Genomic DNA, 23,981 nt, shown 5'->3' on the forward strand with positions numbered 1-23,981 from the left:
CTAGGGCCTAGACGGATGGATGGATTTGGTTGAAACTTGGTACAGATGATTTTTACATAATTCCCTAGACCCGTTTTTTTTTATATATCTCTTTTTTTAACGCATATCTCCCATATAACGTTTTCGAGGTATTGCAATTTTCTCGAAAAAGGCTCTAACGATAAATTTGATATCTGTAATACTCTTATTGATACTACCAAAACTGCGTTTTTAGTTTTTCTCAAAAAATTCGGAGAACGGAAATATGGCGTTGCCGTTTTTCAAAAATTTACATATTTTTTAAGTTCATATATTCCAACAAAGCATAAGTCAATTTTATTCAAAATTTACAGACAAAATTTGAAGTGTCAAATGTAAAAAAAAATTTTTTTTATTTTTTTTGAAAAAAAAATTCTAATATAATTTTTTTAACTTTCAATTTTTTTTTTGTCTCGACACTAAACAAAATCTTAAATTTCCAATAGATTTTTAAGATAACGATACTTTGAACTACAAGAGCAAGTACGTGCGACCCAGTCGTGCATTTTATTTTTGTTGTCCTCATACTGATCCTTACCCATACTCACCTTGTTTACCCGTTCTTAACCTGATCCATAAAATTACTTACCCAATCTAAGCCTTTCTTCCGAGACTAAAAATTCTAACCCGATATATATTCATTGTTTAACCAAGATCCAAATTTCACACTCACCTACTCTCAGTCTCTTTATAGCACAAGGTAACAGTTTCAATTAATGTTTTATTAAATAATATATAGATAATATTCTTCATGTTATATATGATATTTATTTAAACAAAATAATAATATGCATGTATAATAATGTCAATGAGTTAAAATATTAGGGATATCAATGTCACTTTATATTTTGTTCGTAGTTTTTTTTTTTTTCTTTGTATATTTTTCGTTAAATTGTAACAACAAAAATTTTTTAGCTACAAAATTACAACAAAAATAAATTTTAGTTTAGTATAAATTTACCATAATTAATTGAATATTAAAATAAAATGTTAGAAGTTAAATAATGGAACAATTCTGGTACAAAAATTTCATTTCAAACCGCCTCTTATCTTCAAATTTAAACAAACTTTTCGAAAAAAAAAGATCCTTCAAAACATATATATGAAAATGATTAATTAAATATTAATTAGTAATAAACTATATTTTGTCTCTTAAGGTTATTTAAAATGCATAAGATACAAATAAATGTCGATAAAAGAATACTCGAAGAATCAAAATATTTAAACTATTCAAATTGCACATAAAGTGCTTTTGTTGCGCTGGCTATGTAAAATGCACATTCTCGAACTTCTTTCATATAAGCTTCTATAGCTGGTGAATCTGCTTTGTTGATTGCTTCCTGCAAGTGTTCACATTCCCGTTGAATTTGAGAATTATACGAACTTAGTTGCTTTAAAGCCTCACGAATTGATTCGTTATAATTGGGCTATAAGAAGTTAAAAAATACAAATTATAAAACAATTCTTTTAACTAAAAATTGATTTTTAACTTACAGTTCTGAAAATTGCAGTTAATTCATCAACTGCCACTCGGATACGCTCTGCACACGGTACAAATGCATCTTTTGTCGATGTATCAAGCATTGCAATGCAAAGTTCTTTCAGACGTCGAGTTACCAAGTCTGTTCGATGCTTGACTTCTTCGCCAAATGGCTTATCTCCAGCCATTTGATACATACTCGTTGTAGTTCGACAATCTGGTGGTTTATTGAACGACACTAAACGCCTTTCGTACATACTAGCAGGACGCTTAGAAGTGGATTGATTACTACCAGAACCTGAACCCGAACCGTCCAGAACTGGTTCATTTTCTGTTTCGGTTCCATTCAAATCAATACGTCTAATTGAAATCATTAAAAGAAAAATTAAAGAAAACAAAAATAGAACAAACAAACAAAAAAAAAAAAACGAAATTAACAAACACAAAGAATAAAAAAAAAATTAAAATCCTCACAATGGCTCATCGTAAATATTGAAATTAACACTGGAAAACTTGGATTTCAATTCAGTGTTTTCTGTGGATAATTTTTCAACAACATTCTTCAATTGATTGATTTCCGATTCGTATTGATTTAATTTTTTGCGCAAAGTTTCCATTTCGTAAACGTCTGCTGGACGTGTCCCAACCATAGACGAATGGTGGTTCTATGAAAATATAAAAATAAAAAGAAAAAAGAAACAAAATAAACAAAAAATAAAATAGAACTAAAAAACTATAAACTAATACAGGGACACAGATTTTATTCATAAAACACACAGAAATTATTAAATATGAAACTCCAATTTTTGCATTATTGTGTATAAGTTTAATATTTTATATTTATTTAAGTTAATAAATAAATTAATGACTCACTTAAAATAACAATGTTATTTCGGTATCACATCATTTTTTTTTACGTTGTATGTATAAATATTTAAATTTATATTAATGCAAGTTAACTGTAATTATAATTTTAATTTAATGTTACTTAGAACTAAGACTTAAAAAAATTAATTTAAAAAAAAATGCAAATTAATCTATGAACACATTTAAAGCAGTCTAATATTTGTGAAAATAATTAAATAAAACAAATATAAATTTAATTTAAATTTAAACTACGTCTGAAGAGTTTAATTTGAAACATATTTGCATAATAATTGTTCAATGATAATATTTGGATCAAATACCTACACTTTATGTGGGGGTTGCTTCCTAAGCTTATCTTATAAGCTCTACAAAATTCTTACGCGATTCAGCAATGTTATTTTATTTAATGTGGGGCTTTTTAAGTACTATTTTACCCTTACACACTAATGAGAATGATTAATCAAAGAGAAATCTGAGGTCGGATAGAAATCTCGAGCGACAATAAAACCAAACTAAATTGCATTTTCAACCATTAAAAATAAGTGTACGTCTAAGGTGACTGTAATTATTTAGTATAATTCTTTAATAAAAAAAATTTAACAACATTTTAATAAATACTTGAAAGCTTTAAAGCACTCCATTAATTTTAAAGTTGCCATTTAAAATGGGAATTTTTAAAATTCGTATGGGATTTGACATATTTCTCATATTTAATGGTAACTTTATCGCATTTGTGGGAGCCGAATTTGAGAAAAAAAATGTTTTAAGCTTTTGGTACTCAGTCAATTATATAATTTTAAATTGTACCAACAAATTTTGTGTTATAATGAGAAAATGTCATGTTGAATTTTTTTCAAATTGAAAAATTTCTTTAAAGTTCAAATAGATACTAAAACTAACTTTTCTGTATGAACTTATGATGATTGAACTCTATAAAGATATTTTTCTTTTCTTGCGCAGAATTAAATTTTTTATAATTGTCGATATATTGTGCTATGAATTGATTAGTTTAATATCTTATCTTTCCGATGACCGGCATGGTTCTTTTTCTTTAGTATTATTTTTAAAGAGAAGGAATTTTCACGAATTATTTCTAGATATATGGATAACACTTTGAATTTGCTTGACGAATTCTTTTCGCAAGTGAATAAAGTAATTTACTTTAGCTTAACCGGCACACGACACAGTGTTTCGAGCCCTTACAAAAGTTTATCATAAATACTTGCAGCTAAGTTTTTGGAGGTTTATTAATTTTTGTTTTGTGTGTTTATGGCAGGAATAGAAAAAAAGTTACAAATTAACAAATTGAACAAGCTATAACTTGTTTTTTAGCATAATTTATGAAATTAACATTTATTGAAGAAGACAACTGGCGAGGAAAATTAATTTTGTGTTGTGATATAAACCGGAATATACTTTTCGTAAGGTTTTTGCTGTGCTGAACTCGAATCCGAAGTCAGAAAAATTCTATTATATCACGTTTTTGAAATATTTCGGTTAGAAAATCTGAAATGTCGTTTTTTAGCTTTTCAATATCTTTTTTTTTACTTTGAGAAATCTTAAGTTGAAGACAACTTGTTTGGTTTATCTTCTCTATACTTCTTTTCGTTGCGTTTCATAGCAAATCTCGAATAGTTATTTGTCAATCGCTTTCAAATTTTGAAATAAAGTTTTGTTTGCATTTTCGTAACTTCTTATATCGGTGAGGTTGGTGAAAACGCTATAATACACAGTAGAGCGTGGACGTTGTTAAAAACAATATGTAACATATTTTTAATTACATAAACAACTTTTTGTTACTTGTATATGGTTAAAAATTATTAAAAACATCGATGTGTTTATTTTTGTGATCCACTTGAAGCTGTTTCTCAAAAAATGAATTATTTTGAGTACTTGACTCGTAGCACATACATAAATGTGGATGGATATCTCTGGCAATAGCAAACAGATGCAGATCAAACTCTTAACATTAACATAGACTTAAGGCAAAATCGATATGATTTTAAATGTTTTTTTTTAATTAAGTTTAAAAATTAACTTTTTTTTTTGCTATTTATCAAAGAAATTTTAATGACTCATATAATTTTATAAATTTATGGCGTTTTCGATTGGCAGTCCGGAAGCGTCCGGAATCATTCTGAAAGCGTTTTATTCGTACAAAACTGACAGTTTTGTGTGAATAAAATTTTTTCAGAATGATTCCGGACGCTTCCGGACTGCCAATCGAAAACGCCATTAATTTTTTTTTTGCTATACGTTTCACAACAACACTCAAACAAACAAAATAACAACAACAAAACGTTTCAAACATTTACCAAACTAGACCAGTGCCAAAACCTTCAAAAACATTAAAAAGTAAAAAAAAAAAATCATAGTAGGATGAAACCCATTGGAAAAGGAGGTAAATATGATAGAAATGAAAGGAAAAATAAATTACGGGCGAGTCGAGTTCGGGAAGTGGGTGGGTTGAGTTTTTAATGGTAAAAAATGGTATATCTCGATTTCCGGCAAAACTACAAGTCCTATGGAAAAAAGTTGTATAGCAAAGGTAATAAAAAGATCTACAACTTTTGTATGAACAATTTTTTCACATAACCTCAAAATTTATGAGAAAAATTAAAAAAACCGAGTTTTTGGTTTTTTATTTTTATCTTTTTCAAAAAAAAAGTTTTTTTCTACGAAATTTGGTGACAACTTACTTTATTATGTCCCAAATACACCTTAATTTATTTGATTTAAAATACTTTTTTTTTCACCTTATTTTGACTTAATATCAAAAAACACCCTAATTTTCAATCTTTTAAGTTAACCATTTTATAAAAACGTAAATGATTAAAAAAAAAAGTTATGTCACTCAATTAAATCTAAAAAATTAAAAACGAATATCGTTACAATTTAAAATTAAATAAGTATAAATATGTTATTAAAACTAATAATTGTAGACTACACAAAAATGGATTCTATTTTTTATAAATAAGAAAAAAAACTACATTTCCATTTATTACAAATCTCATTGCTTTTCTGTTACAAACAGGAACACTATAATTTATTCAGAGAGACACTAAATAAGAGCTTTAAGCTTTATTTTTAAAATTTTTCTTATTTTATCATAAATTTATTAGTTTATTAGATTTTTAACCAAAACTATTATTAAATTTTAAAATTTTCTGTCTCATATTATTTACCTGCTGAACAATTGATGCAACTGGTGCATAATCTTCATCAGAAGCAACCGGATCATATATTGGTTCATCGTCGGAGAGATTCGGATCATCAATGTAAGATGTTTGTTGTTTTAATGGTTGATTTATATTATCTAATGGTCGCAAATTGGCCATGTTTTGACGACGTCGAGCATCTATGAGTACATCAGTTAAAAGGCCAGCAAATTCCAATGGACTGAATCGGGCTAGTTTTTGACGACCCTTTAAAAATAATAAAGCCTAGATTGGACAAAATTGGTTTGATGGAATTAATGATAGAAGAGGTACCTGATTACGAGTGGCACTTAGAAATGGATTTGCTGGTAAAAATGGTACTGCAACATTTTCCGGATTCAATGCAGTTGTTGCCCAAACTGTAAATTTTCAAATATTTAAGGACCCAGTACCATTAAATAATTATATATAAAAAGTGACACCGATAGTTCCTAGCGCTACTAATTTAATTTTTTTCGACAATCAGACGTACTAAAAAATCCCTAGAGAGAATGGAGCTTTTGCTAGATAATTTTGTGACCAAAAATTTGGATGTTTGGATTGAAAGGCCCCTATTACGTTTAATAAGACTTGTCCCACTGATTAGAAACAAAATTTACTACACCCCCAAAATCTGGATGTAGCGGCAAAAATAGGTTTTTTTCGACTTCCAGACATTGCAAAATTTGTATCGCCGCAACTTTCACTAATGCGTTTTTTGGCGCATTATGTAGCAATTAGATTTCAAACAAATCATATACATAGAAGTGCATTGAAGCTGCGTCAATCTACTGATAAAAATGTCATCATTTGTGCGGTGACGCTGCGAGAAATAAGAATCGCAGGTCTCGATAAAACCAATGCATCACTGCAGCGTCTTCATGCGTCAGACAAGACGCATGTTGTGTGCACCTGCCCTTAAACATTCAATATTCTTGAGAGAATGCAAAATTAAAGCAAAAATTATAGATCAAATACACAATTATGCAAATCAGGCGTCTGTGTTGAGTTGTCGCTTGTAAGCTTGTAGCGTTGTAGCGTTGTAGCGTTTTCGCGTTGTCGCGTGTCACCTTGTCGTCTTGCCGCATTAAAACCGTGTCCCTTTGTTACAATGTCGCCTTATCGCCTTGTGAACCAATAAGTTTAATTCTAAAACATATTTTAACTCTAAACAAAAATATAATCTAATAATTAAATATTTCTATGAGGAGCTCAATTTTTGCTATAAAAGGATGACATCACACCCAAAATAATCAGTTCGTCCGTGACCGTGGTCGAGTCAACATCGGAGACCAGCTAGGGGGAATTGGTAAGTAAGTAATTTTATTTTCGGGACATCTTCGGGACATGCTCGGGACATCTTCGGGACATGCTCGGGACATCTTCGGGACATGCTCGGGACATCTTCCTTCGGGACATGCTCGGGACATCTTCCTTCGGGACATGCTCGGGACATCTTCGGGACATCTTCGGGACATGCTCGGGACATCTTTGGGACATGCTCGGGACATCTTCGGGACATCTTCGGGACATGCTCGAGACATCTTCGGGACATGCTCGGGACATCTTCGGGACATCTTCGGGACATCTTCGGGACATCTTCGGGACTTCTTCGGGACATCTTCGGGACATGCTCGGGACATCTTCGGGACATGCACGGGACATCTTCGGGACATGCTCGGGACATCTTCGGGACATCTTCGGGACATGCTCGGGACATCTTCGGTACATCTTCGGGACATGCTCGGGACATCTTCGGGACATCCTCGGGACATGCTCGGGACATCTTCGGGACATCCTCGGGACATGCTCGGGACATCTTCGGGACATGCTCGGGACATCTTCGGGACATCTTCGGGACATGCTCGGGACATCTTCGGGACATCTTCGGGACATCTTCGGGACATCTTCGGGACATCTTCGGTACATCTTCGGGACATGCTCGGGACATCTTCGGGACATGCTCGGGACATGCTCGGGACATCTTCGGGACATGCTCGGGACATCTTCGGGACATCTTCGGGACATGCTCGGGACATCTTCGGGACATCTTCGGGACATCTTCGGGACATCTTCGGGACATCTTCGGGACATCTTCGGGACATGCTCAGGACATCTTCGGGACATCTTCGGGACATGCTCGGGACATCTTCGGGACATACTCGGGACATCTTCGGGACATGCTCGGGACATCTTCGGGACATGCTCGGGACATCTTCGGAACATCTTCGGGACATCTTCGGGACATCTTCGGGACATCTTCGGGACATGCTCAGGACATCTTCGGGACATCTTCGGGACATGCTCGGGACATCTTCGGGACATACTCGGGACATCTTCGGGACATGCTCGGGACATCTTCGGGACATCTTCGGGACATGCTCGGGACATCTTCGGGACATCTTCGGGACATGCTCGGGACATCTTCGGGACATCTTCGGGACATGCTCGGGACATCTTCGGGACATCTTCGGGACATGCTCGGGACATCTTCGGGACATCTTCGGGACATCCTCGGGACATCTTCGGGACATCTTCGGGACATGCTCGGGACATCTTCGGGACATCCTCGGGACATCTTCGGGACACCTTCGGGACATGCTCGGGACATCTTCGGGACATGCTCGGGACATCTTTGGGACATCTTCGGGACATGCTCGGGACATCTTCGGGACATCTTCGGGACATCCTCGGGACATCTTCGGGACATCTTCGGGACATCTTCGGGACATGCTCGGGACATCTTCGGGACATCTTCGGGACACCTTCGGGACATGCTCGGGACATCTTCAGGACATCTTCGGGACATCTTCGGGACATCTTCGGGACATGCTCGGGACATCTTCGGGACATGCTCGGGACATCTTCGGGACATGCTCGGGACATCTTCGGGACATGCTCGGGACATCTTCGGGACATCCTCGGGACATCTTCGGGACATCTTCGGGACATGCTCGATACATCTTCGGGACATGCTCGGGACATCTTCGGGACATGCTCGGGACATCTTCGGGACATGCTCGGGACATCTTCGGGACATGCTCGGGACATCTTCGGGACACCTTCGGGACATCTTCGGGACATCTTCGGGACAGCTTCGGGACATGCTCGGGACATCTTCGGGACATGCTCGGGACATCTTCGGGACATCTTCGGGACATGCTCGGGACATCTTCGGGACATGCTCGGGACATCTTCGGGACATCTTCGGGACATGCTAGGGACATCTTCGGGACATCTTCGGGACAGCTTCGGGACATGCTCGGGACATCTTCGGGACATGCTCGGGACATCTTCGGGACATGCTCGGGACATCTTCGGGACACCTTCGGGACATCTTCGGGACATCTTCGGGACATGCTAGGGACATCTTCGGGACATGCTCGGGACATCTTCGGGACATCCTCGGGACATCTTCGGGACATCTTCGGGACATGCTCGATACATCTTCGGGACATGCTCGGGACATCTTCGGGACATGCTCGGGACATCTTCGGGACATGCTCGGGACATCTTCGGGACATGCTCGGGACATCTTCGGGACACCTTCGGGACATCTTCGGGACATGCTAGGGACATCTTCGGGACATCTTCGGGACAGCTTCGGGACATGCTCGGGACATCTTCGGGACATGCTCGGGACATCTTCGGGACATGCTCGGGACATCTTCGGGACACCTTCGGGACATCTTCGGGACATCTTCGGGACATGCTCGGGACATCTTCGGGACATGCTCGGGACATCTTCGGGACATCTTCGGGACATGCTCGGGACATCTTCGGGACATCTTCGGGACATGCTCGGGACATCTTCGGGACATGCTCAGGACATCTTCGGGACATCTTCGGGACATGCTCGGGACATCTTCGGGACACCTTCGGGACATCTTCGGGACATGCTAGGGACATCTTCGGGACATCTTCGGGACAGCTTCGGGACATGCTCGATACATCTTCGGGACATGCTCGGGACATCTTCGGGACATGCTCGGGACATCTTCGGGACATGCTCGGGACATCTTCGGGACATCTTCGGGACATCTTCGGGACATGCTAGGGACATCTTCGGGACATCTTCGGGACAGCTTCGGGACATGCTCGGGACATCTTCGGGACATGCTCGGGACATCTTCGGGACATGCTCGGGACATCTTCGGGACACCTTCGGGACATCTTCGGGACATCTTCGGGACATGCTAGGGACATCTTCGGGACATGCTCGGGACATCTTCGGGACATCCTCGGGACATCTTCGGGACATCTTCGGGACATGCTCGATACATCTTCGGGACATGCTCGGGACATCTTCGGGACATGCTCGGGACATCTTCGGGACATGCTCGGGACATCTTCGGGACATCCTCGGGACATCTTCGGGACATCTTCGGGACATGCTCGATACATCTTCGGGACATGCTCGGGACATCTTCGGGACATGCTCGGGACATCTTCGGGACATGCTCGGGACATCTTCGGGACATGCTCGGGACATCTTCGGGACACCTTCGGGACATCTTCGGGACATCTTCGGGACAGCTTCGGGACATGCTCGGGACATCTTCGGGACATGCTCGGGACATCTTCGGGACATCTTCGGGACATGCTCGGGACATCTTCGGGACATGCTCGGGACATCTTCGGGACATCTTCGGGACATCTTCGGGACATGCTAGGGACATCTTCGGGACATCTTCGGGACAGCTTCGGGACATGCTCGGGACATCTTCGGGACATGCTCGGGACATCTTCGGGACATGCTCGGGACATCTTCGGGACACCTTCGGGACATCTTCGGGACATCTTCGGGACATGCTAGGGACATCTTCGGGACATCTTCGGGACAGCTTCGGGACATGCTCGGGACATCTTCGGGACATGCTCGGGACATGCTCGGGACATGCTCGGGACACCTTCGGGACATCTTCGGGACATGCTAGGGACATCTTCGGGACATCTTCGGGACAGCTTCGGGACATGCTCGGGACATCTTCGGGACATCTTCGGGACATCTTCGGGACATGCTCGGGACATCTTCGGGACATCTTCGGGACATCTTCGGGACATCTTCGGGACATGCTCGGGACATCTTCGGGACATCTTCGGGACATCTTCGGGACATCTTCGGGACATCTTCGGGACATGCTCGGGACATCTTCGGGACATCTTCGGGACAGCTTCGGGACATGCTCGGGACATCTTCGGGACATGCTCGGGACATCTTCGGGACATGCTCGGGACATCTTCGGGACATGCTCGGGACAGCTTCGGGACATGCTCGGGACATCTTCGGGACATCTTCGGGACATGCTCGGGACATCTTCGGGACATGCTTGGGACATCTTCGGGACATGCTCGGGACATCTTCGGGACATCTTCGGGACAGCTTCGGGACATGCTCGGGACATCTTCGGGACATGCTCGGGACATCTTCGGGACATGCTCGGGACATCTTCGGGACATGCTCGGGACATCTTCAGGACATCTTCGGGACATCTTCGGGACATGCTCGGGACATATTCGGGAGATGCTCGGGACATCTTCGGGACATGCTCGGGACATCTTTGAGCATGTCCCGAACATGTCCCGAGCATGTCCCGAAGATGTCCCGAGCATGTCCCGAAGGTGTCCCGAAGATGTCCCGAGCATGTCCCGAAGATGTCCCGAGCATGTCCCGAAGATGTCCCGAGCATGTCCCGAAGATGTCCCGAAGATGTCCCGAAGATGTCCCGAGCATGTCCCGAAGATGTCCCGAAGATGTCCCGAAGATGTCCCGAGCATGTCCCGAAGCTGTCCCGAAGATGTCCCGAGCATGTCCCGAAGATGTCCCGAGCATGTCCCGAAGATGTCCCGAAGATGTCCCGAGCATGTCCCGAAGATGTCCCGAAGATGTCCCGAAGATGTCCCGAGCATGTCCCGAAGATGTCCCGAAGATGCCCCGAGCATGTCCTGAAGATGTCCCGAGCATGTCCCGAAGATGTCCCGAGCAAGTCCCGAAGATGTCCCGAGGATGTCCCGAAGATGTCCCGAGCATGTCCCGAAGATGTCCCGAGCATGTCCCGAAGGTGTCCCGAAGATGTCCCGAGCATGTCCCGAAGATGTCCCGAAGATGTCCCGATTATGTCCCGAAGATGTCCCGAAGATGTCCCGAGTATGTCCCGAAGATGTCCCGAAGATGTCCCGAAGATGTCCCGAAGATGTCCCGAAGATATCCCGAGCATGTCCCGAAGATGTCCCGAAGATGTCCCGAAGATGTCCCGAAGATGTCCCGAGCATGTCCCGAAGATGTCCCGAGCATGTCCCGAAGATGTCCCGAAGATGTCCCGAGCATGTCCCGAAGATGTCCCGAGCATGTCCCGAAGATGTCCCGAAGATGTCCCGAGCATGTCCCGAAGATGTCCCGAGCATGTCCCGAAGATGTCCCGAGCATGTCCCGAAGATGTCCCAAAGATTTCCCGAGCATGTCCCGAGCATGTCCCGAAGATGTCCCGAGCATGTCCCGAGCATGTCCCGAAGATGTCCCGAAGATGTCCCGAGCATGTCCCGAAGATGTCCCGAAGATGTCCCGAAGATGTCCCGAAGATGTCCCGAGCATGTCCCGAAGATGTCCCGAAGATGTCCCGAAGATGTCCTGAAGATGTCCCGAAGATTTCCCGAAGATGTCCCGAGCATGTCCCGAAGATGTCCCGAGTATGTCCCGAAGATGTACCGAAGATGTCCCGAGCATGTCCCGAAGATGTCCCGAAGATGTCCTGAGCATGTCCCGAAGATGTCCCGAGCATGTCCCGAAGATGTCCCGAAGATGTCCCGAGCATGTCCCGAAGATGTCCCGAGCATGTCCCGAAGATGTCCCGAGCATCTCCCGAAGATGTCCCGAAGATGTCCCGAGCATGTCCCGAAGATGTCCCGAAGATGTCCCGAGCATGTCCCGAAGATGTCCCGAGCATGTCCCGAAGATGTCCCGAAGATGTCCCGAAGATGTCCCGAGCATGTCCCGAAGATGTCCCAAAGATGTCCCGAGCATGTCCCGAAGGTGTCCCGAAGATGTCCCGAAGATGTCCCGAGTATGTCCCGAAGATGTCCCGAGCATGTCCCGAAGATGTCCCGAGCATGTCCCGAAGATGTCCCGAAAATAAAATTACTTACTTACCAATTCCCCCTAGCTGGTCTCCGATGTTGACTCGACCACGGTCACGGACGAACTGATTATTTTGGGTGTGATGTCATCCTTTTATAGCAAAAATTGAGCTCCTCATAGAAATATTTAATTATTAGATTATATTTTTGTTTAGAGTTAAAATATGTTTTAGAATTAAACTTATTGGTTCACAAGGCGATAAGGCGACATTGTAACAAAGGGGCACGGTTTTAATGCGGCAAGACGACAAGGTGACACGCGACAACGCGAAAACGCTACAAGCTTACAAGCGACAACTCAACACAGACGCCTGATTTGCATAATTGTGTATTTGATCTATAATTTTTGCTTTAATTTTGCATTCTCTCAAGAATATTGAATGTTTAACGGCAGGTGCACACAACATGCGTCTTGTCTGACGCATGAAGACGCTGCAGTGATGCATTGGTTTTATCGAGACTTGCGATTCTTATTTCTCGCAGCGTCACCGCACAAATGATGACATTTTTATCAGTAGATTGACGCAGCTTCAATGCACTTGTACATGATTTGTTTGCACTCTAATTACTACATCATGCGTCAAAAAAACGCATGAGTGATGAACCTTTTCTTCGTTAATAAAAAGTAGACTAGACATTCAATACAATTCGTGTTGGAATGCCTAAAGCTTCTATTTTAACTCATATACTATTTCTTCTCCAAGTTTTGTCTAAAGTATTTCCAATCTATTGAACTGTTTCGTTTACTATTTATTTTACCTTCAAATTATTGAATAATTAAAAAAAAAAATGCATCAAAAGTTCATGAGAAACTTATTGTATTGCAATAACAATAATGACATCATTATTTTATAGGAAATAAAAAAAAGTGGTAGGCCGATAAAATTTTGTATGGATCTAAGCCATCTAATAATCACAAATTTCACCAAAATTCATTTAATTTGCTTACTGTACATTGTTATAAACACCCTTCCGGATGGAATACAAGGTGGCCCAATATCTCAAAATAACTCTTATATTGAGTACTACTTATAATGTAAATTTCATGCTTTTATCACAAAGTGCACGATTGAGCTGTTTTTAATGTAAGCCGCCTCACTATTTCTACATAAGTTTCGGCTTAAGAATCAAAAATTTAAAAATATTTTTACAGTCTAGTAAATTCAAATTATTTTTAAAATTAATAACAAAAACAAAAAATAAAATAATCACTTTTAACAAAACAAAACAAAAGCGACTTCCATGGCTAAAACTGGGTTTAATGGTTTTTCTAATCGTTCCTATGGCAAGAACTAAACGAAATTGAAATGGGACCACATTTCAGCCACCAATTTTCCAATACAAAAAGAATTATCAAAATTGGTTCACTCAGTGAACTATATGGGAGTGAAGGACAATCTTCCATAGTTTAGGCGAAAAATGCAATTTTCTTACAAATTGACTTCAAACACAAAAAAAAATATTTGAACACAACGGCAACACCTACAATATTTAAATAAAGTTATTTATTATTCTTTCAATAAATAAACTAATAAACTAAATAGCCCTTATTGTTGAAAGTTAAATAGCAAAAGTTTGAAGTTCTTATTTGCCAAAGTCTTTGAGTTTTTATCAAAAAAAATCCAATGAAATTGAAGTAATTTTAATATTTTTATTTTCTAAACTGTAATATACTATATAATACCTTTTCCTCTTCGGAATTCAACTGATAATATTTAAGGCCAAAAGTATTTGACCATTTTTTTTAAATACCGCTTCGCAACGACCTTTCATGAAGTCTTAAAGTCCCTGAGATCTTTGAAGTGCTTTATATCACCAAACCAGCTCAACAACGGTCCATAACTCCCGTTATTTTAGGTTTTGGCTTTAGAAACATCTTCCTTTATATCCCTTCAAAGTTTCTAGTGAAGATTGAGGTCTGAGAGACTGAGCAGGTCACTCAATGACCTCAATCTTAGTGTCTTGAACACATTTCCTGGCTGCTCTACTGGTGTGTTTTGGGTTATTATCCTATTGGAACACCCATTTAAGTACCATTTGAAGTCGTTGTAATAGCAGCATAAAGTTTTCCAAACTATCCAGGTGCCAGAGCTGGTTAATTATTGTTTTTCACTCAATATATTGAACCAAGCCCATAGTAGCAGAAGTATCACCAAAACTTTATACTGAACCCTCCTTAATAGTTTTTGTAATGTTTTTAGGGTAGAATTTTGTGTTGCGTGGTTGTCGTATAAACTTCCGAGACTCTTTATACTCAATATAAAGGGTTTAGTATAAGGTTTTGGGTATTGGCTACTATGGGCTAATTTTTTAGCTCGCCACTGGATATGAAAAACTTTTTCATTATATAAAACAAAACCAATAAAATAAACTGAATAATAATAGCATTTTTGGTTAAATTTTAACCAAATCGTCTTTTTCAGGGATTTTTTTGGCTGTCGAATACGCAACTGTAGCGCCACACTAATTCAGAGCGAATTTTTTCCCGTTGTCACTTCTATGTATAACTACATATTAGGGTGGCTCAAAAAAATCGAAATTCTTTTTTTTTAATTTGGACTCCGAAAAGTCGATTGCTAGACACCTCTAGAATATACACACCAAATTCATCATTTTTTTATCAATTGACATTTATTTATTAGTCAAAGTTAAAAAAAAAGTATAAAAACATTTTTTACTATTAAAAATTTTTCAGTTCACTGAAAATTTGTTATTTTCAAATTAACAAGATGTATTCTTGTAGGAGCTTAAACGTTCTACAAAAAATTCCTTGGCATCAAATTGATTGCTTTAACCGTTTAGTATCGTATCCAAACCAATGCCCACTGATTTCAATAGTTTTCTTATGACTTGTATGCATTGCCATTTGGATACGAATATCTTCTAAACGGTGAAAGCAATCAATTTGATGCCAAAGAGTTTTTTGTAGAACGTTTAAGCCCCTACAAGAATACATCTTGCTATTTTGAAAATAATGAATAATGTCAGTGAATTGGAAAATTTTGAAAAGTAAAAAAAATGTTTTTATAATTTTTTTAACTTTGACCTCGAATATCTTTTGAATAGTTAGATTAATGAAAAAAGTTAACAAACCTTTTTTTTGGAGCAATCTGTTTCCTACAAGAATATGTCTTGCGCGTTTGATTATTATAATTTTTCAATTTGTTACAAAATTAAGAACAAAAAACGATTTTTTTAAGATTTTCTCGATTTTTTTACCTCAAATATCTGTTATATGGTTAGATAAACGAAAAAAATGTCTATGGCCTTTTTTATAGAGCGTTCAATTTCCTACAAGAATATGTAAAGAAATTTTCTTAAAAGTCAATTAAATAAAAAAATGATTTTTTTTTTTTAGTAGAAGCTTGATGTAAAAATGGAAAATTGCAAAGCGAAGGACCTTCCCATTAATATAAAGAGCTCATATTTGGTGTGTATATTCTCGAGGTGTCTAGCAATCGATTTTTCTTAGTACAAAATCAAAAAAAAAAAAAAGAATTTCGATTTTTTTTTGACCCACCCTAATAACTATGCAATTGATTTTTGATTTACTTACTTGCTTCACTCTCGCGACGATCAACTTCATCATACAAATCCATAACAAGCTCTTCAAACATTTTATTTGGCACAAGTTGCAGTCTTCCCCGAGCAATCTTCAATTGCTCACTAATTTCCGAGTTATTCGAGTCTGGTATGCAAATATGCTTTCCATTCTGTAAATCAATATTTCAATTATTGAATTTAAAAAGACAAAAAAAAATCCAACTCACAGCATGATCGGGTCTCTTGCCACCCAAGAACATTGTTATCCGATCAGTGACATCATACATAGCCTCAACAAGTCTTTCAGCAATAATATTATGATTATTAGCTTTAGCCACTTCATACGAACTACAACCATTTCCATCCAAAGCATTCAAATCAGCTCCATAAATAATAAGCAATTCAATTTGCGAAGCCTGACCAAATTTAGCTGCAACATGCAAAGGATTTGATTTCTTTTCCTCATGAAAATAATTTGGATCAGCTCCTTGAACTAATAAACGCAAAGATGTCTCCAAATTACTTGTCCTAACACTTGCATGCAATTGTTTGCTTAGTTCAGTTTCTAAATTGCCATTGAAACTGTCGTCATCTTGTAAATTTGGTTTCAATACAAAAGACAAATTTACATGTTTTGCTTTGATGAAATCCGATTTAGTCGGATGGAGGGGATCTTTGGGAGTTGGTTTGCGACGTGATGGAGCTTTTCCAGTCGGATCGAGCAAACAATGTTCCCAAACACTGTTTGCGCCATGCGCATTAAGTGAATTGACAAAATTCAAAACAGAAGGACACCAATGGCCTTGTCGCAATGATTTGACAACGGAAATGTGACGCCCAAGACTTCGATGGACTGAACAACAATCGGAACACAAGAGGATACCACGATTTACAGAAGCCCATGAAGGATCTTTTTTTTTTTGAAGGAATATAAATATAAATAAAATATTTTATAGCATAGTTTAAGTAAAGACAAACCAGATGCTCCACAATCGCCACAAATTTCAGCTTGTAGACGAGATTTGCCACGGGACATTCTGATAAATAAACGATCTTTATTTGCAAAACACATTCACTTCATTATATTCAAAATAACCAAAAACAGAAATTTTTATTTATTTATTTGTTATTTTTATTAGTTTTTTTTATTTATAAATTTATAAAACTAAATTTATAACAAATTTTATCAAGTAGGTAAAAAAAAGTGCATTTATTTATCCACAGAGAGAGAAAATTTTCACTTTTTGACAGATGAGGAAAAAAAAAAATATCCCTTTGAGAACGAAAAGTAGGAACATTTTTAGGCGTGTTCAACATGAAGAAATTTTTTGATTCGTGGAAGTTAATTTAAAGTGGGAAACAAAAACATTTTTGCATTTATTTAGGTACAAAAAATACAAATTCGTATATACATATTTTCACTTTTGTACTTTTTCAAAAAGTGGTGTATGTAGTTAAGCATTTAGAATTGGAAAGCATCATAAGACCGCTCAAAAAAGTTTTTCTTAGCTCAATTAAGCGGTAAGTCAGCTATTACATGAATCCTCAAGAGGCGCGCCTCTTTTCAAACGTAATGAGTGCAAAAGAGAAAAAAGATGAAACAAAAAATTATCCCACCAGAGAGTCGTGGGTGGGAATTCTGAGACTCTTTTTTGACGTTTCTTTTTCCACTTTTCCTTTTTCAACATTCTCTTTCATTTCTTTATGCTTCTTGGTGGAATACAACAACAACAATACTTAAATTAAAAGAGAAATGTCAAATTTGAGTCTTTGACTCAAGAGGCATCGTGTAATAGTACGCGCCTCACAGAATGATTATCAAAAGAAAATTAGAAAAAAGAGTCAAGCCTCTTGAGGCTTCATGTAATAGCTGACTAATGGGTTGTGGACACTAGAGTGACCGCAACTCCCATAGAAAAAATTTTTTGTCGAATTTTTTTCGGGGGAACCCCATAAAATGTTCCGCCTTTGCAGATTTTTAGATAGCCAAAATTTCAGCTCGATTGGATAACTCTAAATGGTGCCGACACTCGCTCAAAGTATCAAAAATCTCTGTTTTTTCACTGTTTTTCGAAGAAAATTAGCTCTAGCTCCCAAACAGATCGGGTTATTTTCACTTTTTATATATTTAATTAAAGGTAGTGTTGTTACACATAATTCAGATGCTTATAGCGTTTTCGTTTGGTCGTCCGGGACTGTCCGGAATTCTCCCGAACGATTCTGAAACTGATCGTTTGGCACTCAATGACAGTTCTAATTCTGAAAAGAAGAGAAAATCGATTCCGAATTTTGAGGCAGAATCAAAACCAGAATCACGCACACATGTTCACACTTAAGACGTCAAAGTAATGAAATGTCATTCTTTGTTGTTCATTTCTCAATTTTAAGATTTTTAACTATGCACAAACTTTAAACTATATTAAAATAATGTGAAGAAAACAAAACAAAAATAGATAACTTAATGATAATAAAAAAAATAAACAAAAGAAAACTTTCATCAGACGTTCGCATTTGATGTTTCACAAATACAAAGAAACCCAAACTTCAGAATCAAAAAAAAAAGTATCCAACTCTGATCGTTTGGCATTCCGGATCGGACAGTCCTGGACGCTTCTAAGAATTCCCAAACTAAAACGCTATTAATTTGTTTAGTTTTACTAAAAAAGAAAAATATTGTCATCAATTTAAATTTTCAGTACTTACCACAAAAAGAGCTGAAGTACAAACTCGATTTAAAATTAAACTTTTTTTAAACTGTTTTATTCTGCGGATAGGGATAGAATGGATGTTTCTCTATCTCTGGGCCCTCGGGTAGCAAAAGTATGAGGTATAGTCGTGGGGTGAAAGAGCTATTAACAATGAAACTTTCTTTGTTATTGGATCGATGTAAGGCATCTGATAGAAATGCTTCTCGCATAATTATAGCTACAATAGAAGCACTAGGGCAAAATCCAATTGACTTTGTAGTTTCAAAATCAAACTTACATTCAACAAGAAAAAACTTTTGTTTGGTTTAATGCCCCAAGAGCTTATCTGGCTCCTTAACAAGATCTTGATCTTTTGCGTAATTTCATTGAATACCGCAAGATAGACAAAGATATTTCAGAGAAGGCTCTTGCTAAATTCTCAAACCATTTATGGTATTTGAGTTCAGAGCAGGCAGGTCTGGCGTTCTTTGACCTAACTTTACCAGACGGCGAACAAAATTACAAACGGCCAACATAATTTTGAAAACCAGTGAAACGGAAACCAACAGAATAGTAAATCCAAAGCTACAGACACATGAAGATGAACAATTTGTCACAGCAGGGTTAAAAAATATTGTGAACAAAGAAAGATTGAACTTTTTCAGCCGATTGAAAATAGACACAAGTTTTCTCAAAGAACCTCCAAATCTTTGGCCCGAAAACCCGCATTTTAAAGAAGGCTTTAAAAAAGTGCAATCACTCAAAGTCGTAAATGACATGACAGAAAGAGGAGTCAAATTAATAACGGATTTTAATAACCTTTTAACTAAAGATGAGGAACAAAAACAATATGTACTTCAAGTAGTCAGTGAGTGCCGAAAATTGTATCCTGATGCTTCCAAAACTACTTTGTAAATCTGTTGATTTAATTTTTTTAGTATTTACTTCATTAATTATGTATAAGAAATGTAACACGATGTTATTTTTTTGTTTTTTAGGCCGTGTGTGAATTGCGTAAAATAGTTCACATAGTGTAAAATATTTGACACTGTTGAGGTGAATAAAAAATTTTCAGCTGTTAAAAATTTATTGGGCTCTGGGACCTGGTTAAATTTGAGTTAAATTTTTTTTTTGCAGATGGTTTTGTTTTGTTTTTTTTTTTTTTATTAAAAAGGAGTTTCATAGCAGAAAAGAGGCAGAGAAAAATATTAAACAATAAGCCATACAGCTGAAATTTTTTTGTTCACCTCAATAGTGTCAAAAATTTTACACAGTGTTAACTATTTAACGCAATTCACACACAGCCTTAGAATTCTGTTAAATGTTTCGTTTTTTTAAATAAAACAGTTTAAAAAAAAAGTTTCATTTTAAATCGAGTTTGCACTTCAGCTCTTTTTGAGGTAAGTACTGAAAATTTAAATTGATGACAAAATTTTTCTTTTTTGGTAAAACTAAACAAATTTAGCATCTGAATTATGTGTAGCAACACTACCTTTAACTAAATATATAAAAAGTGAAAATAACCCGATCTGTTTGGGAGCTAGAGCTAATTTTCTTCGAAAAACAGTGAAAAAACAGAGATTTTTGATACTTTGAGCGAGTGTCGGCACCATTTAGAGTTATCCAATCGAGCTGAAATTTTGGCTATCTAAAAATCTGCAAAGGCGGAACATTTTATGGGGTTCCCCCGACCAAATTTCGAAAATCGATTTCTTGCGGTCACTCTAGTGGACACAGACGTAATAACAAACAGGTTATAAAAAAAAATTAATTGGAACTGACCTAGTAAGCGAAATTATCTCATTTAAAAAAAAATTATATAAGGTGTTTATTATAGGCAGAGGGGGAATATTTGTTCAGAAATTTTAATTATAGGTACCAATTGAATGGCGAGAATGAACAAAATAAGGCATCTAAAAAAAAAGTACATTGGCCTAAAAAGTCAAAAACTACAAAAGTGAATATTAGGTGTGTTTTTTTGTTTATCTATATAGATTTTGTGCAAAAAAACGACATCGAGATTTTTGAAATCAAAACAGTTTACGTGTTAAAAACAACAAAAACTTTATCTGTATAGATTTTTGAAAAATCCAGATAATTATCTAGATTTTACTTTCTCTCGATAAAAACAGTAGTGCCAAGGTACTTTATTTGTTGTGTTCATACAGAAATATCTGAAAATATTAACAAAAAAAAAAAAAAAAGCGGAGAAAACGAGGTTTGAAAAAAACTCTCATAGAAAAAAATAATCAAAAATTTGTTTGACATGGTTGCATTGAAATGTTAATATCTCGAGATATACGCAATGCATTTTTCAGATAAAAGTTTTAAATGGATCCTGATAAGATTGTTGAACAGATATGTATATAAAATTACCAAAGTTTTTTCGAAAAATTAGAAATAAAAATAAAAAAGTTTTCACATTTGATTTTTGAAAAATCGAAAAAAAAATTCAATATGGCTACCTTCAAACGCCTATAACACAAGAACGACGCAACTAATGTTAATGGTCATGGTCTTAAAATGTAGCTAAGAATATACAGATAATTTTTGGTTTTTTGTGAAAAAACAATTTTTTTGAATCCAACATGGATGCCATGGCCATATGAAAATTTTTGTTTGAATCCAACATGGATGTAATGGCCTTCCCACTTTGGAGTTGAAATAAAAAAAAAACAAAAGCAACATTTTTGACAGACAGCTGCCAAAGTATATGTACAGTGGTGCCAAATGTTTGCATGGATTTCAAAAATCCCGATGTCGTTTTTTTGCACAAAATCTATATAGATAAACAAAAAAACACACCTATTATACATAAGAGCATGGAATCATTCAGCCAAGGAGAGGAGGAGATTTATTTTTAAATCTACTTTTTTGGAGATTTAAATTTGTATGGTAAATCTCAGGATTTAGAAGTAGATTTAGCTCTAAATCTCGAAAAAGTGGATTTAGGTGAAGGTGGAAACCATAAACAAAAAATACCAAGACTGGAAACTCGGCGGTCAACTGACGTTTGCCTACAAGCTGCGAGGTGTGGTGAATGTCGTGAACCTATCGTTGTGTTCGTGTCCGATGTGTGGTGAATGTCGTGAATCTATAAATGTGTGCGTGTTAACGTCATTTACCAACGTGGTGGCTTTCACATATATTCACAGACAACACTGTACACAAAAGGGTTTTGGGGGGAAAGACGTACGAAATTTTCCAGTCTTGGTATTTTTTGTTTATGGTGGAAACATAGTATTAAGATTTTCAAAAAAAATATGCTTTTAAAAGTTTGTTTACGGACGATAATTTTATGTGATAACGTCTGTGTCCACAACCAATAACCGCTTAAGTCGAAAAAGAAAACAAAAATTTAAAGGCTTGGCCACACCGGAGGGTATGCGGTAGAGGTACGGGTAGCGGTAACGATATTTGTATGAAAAAAATTCCACATCTGAACGTTGATATGTCAGTTTTTAATTTTTTTCATACAAGTACCGTTACCTCTACCCGTACCGCTACCGCATACCCTCCGGTGTGGCCAAGCCTTTAGTTTTACTATAACGCTCCGCATTTTTTAATTTGCCTTAAAAACAACTCAATCTTTTCTGAATTCGATCTAGATGGTTTTAATCTCGATATTTTTTTTTTTTTTTTTAAGTTAAAAATTAAGAAGATGTAGACTTAAGGCTTAACTACATTGGCTCAAAAAGTGAAAAAGTACAAAAGTGAACATTTTCAAAAGCATTTTTGTATAGTTTTTCGGCCTGAAAAATTAAAACAAATGATGCAGAAAGCTTATTTTTTGGTCTAATAAACAATTTGTATACTCTTTTTCACAAAACAATTATGCTAGCCAGAAAAAAAATATTTTCACTTTTGTACTTTTTCAAAAAGTGGTGTATGTAGTTAAGCCTTTAAAATTGGAAAGCATCATAAGACCACTCAAAAAAGTTTTTCTTAGCTCAATTAAGCGGTTATGGGTTGTGGACACAGACGTAATAACAAACAGGGATCGAATTACGGCATACGATTACGATCATACGTTAACGTTTTGACTATTTCTGTCTCTATTTAATTATTAGAAAACGATAAGGACAAATAGCAACCAGACCCCAGGTTATAAAAAAAAAATTCAATTGGAACTGAACTAGTATGCGAAATTATCTCATTTAAAAAAAATTATATAAGGTGTTTATTATAGGCAGAGGGAAAATATTTGTTCAGAAATTTTAATTATAGGTACCAATTGAATGGTGAGAATGAACAAAATAAGGCATCTAAGCAGTACATTGGCCTAAAAAGTCAAAAACTACAAAAGTGAATATTTTAAAAAGTAATTTTGTACCTACAGTTTTTTGGCAGAATTGCCGATTGTAGGTACGTCCAGAAGCGTCCTGAAGCATTCTGAAAGTGTTTCATTTTCATGAAAATGACAGCTAAAACGCTTCTCAGACGAAAATTTCTATTCTCGATTGCAAATCAGAATAGACTCAAAATCATTAATACTTAAAGTCAAACAAACTTTTCTCGTGCTAAACTAATGTCGTTTTTGATTGGACGTCCAGAAGCAATCTGAAGTATTCAGAAGCCTTCTGAAACCGTTTGATTGGCATGAAAATGACAGCTAGAACGCTTCTCAGAAGAAATTCTCTTCTCGATTTAAAATCAGAAGCACTGCACTGCGGATTTAATATTTGTACAACTGGGAACTATTTCATTGCTTACTACATCAGCGACATCAAAATCAATATTTGAGTTCGATTGAACGTCGGGAAATACTTGTTATGGTCTAAATAGTGCTAATGCTCAAAATAGTACTTCGATTTAATTAATTAATGCCTAAATTTGTTGATGTAGTAAGATGTGAAATGGGCCCCTTGGGGTCAATTCCCGATCTGTGAAACTGTGAAGTGATAAAAAATTTATCATTTCAATTTTCACATTAAAAATTTTTGAAGTTTGTTTTAATTTGTTTATACATACATCCAGAAACGAATTTATTATGAAGACGTAATAAAACTTATCACTTCACAGTTTCACAGATCGGGAATTGACCCCGTAGTTCTT

At 37.3% G+C, this 23,981-nt stretch overlaps 1 protein-coding gene across 1 annotated transcript; it reads right to left on the minus strand.

Moving 5' to 3' along the window:
* Positions 1–1,134: 1,134 nt before the first annotated feature.
* Positions 1,135–17,451, minus strand: LOC129907339 (ARF GTPase-activating protein Git). The gene is made up of 8 exons (XM_055983490.1): positions 17,218–17,451; positions 16,467–17,149; positions 16,253–16,409; positions 5,857–5,942; positions 5,551–5,790; positions 1,973–2,163; positions 1,513–1,858; positions 1,135–1,445 (listed from the first exon to the last, which is right to left on the minus strand). The coding sequence occupies exons 1-8, from the start codon at positions 17,309–17,311 to the stop codon at positions 1,245–1,247; spliced, it is 1,998 nt and encodes a 665-aa protein (XP_055839465.1). The 5' UTR covers positions 17,312–17,451; the 3' UTR covers positions 1,135–1,244.
* Between the last annotated feature and the right edge of the window lie 6,530 nt (positions 17,452–23,981).

The sequence above is a fragment of the Episyrphus balteatus genome, chromosome 1 (assembly GCF_945859705.1).
Source record: "Episyrphus balteatus chromosome 1, idEpiBalt1.1, whole genome shotgun sequence".
In the NCBI taxonomy this organism is placed as follows: Eukaryota; Metazoa; Arthropoda; class Insecta; order Diptera; family Syrphidae; genus Episyrphus; species Episyrphus balteatus.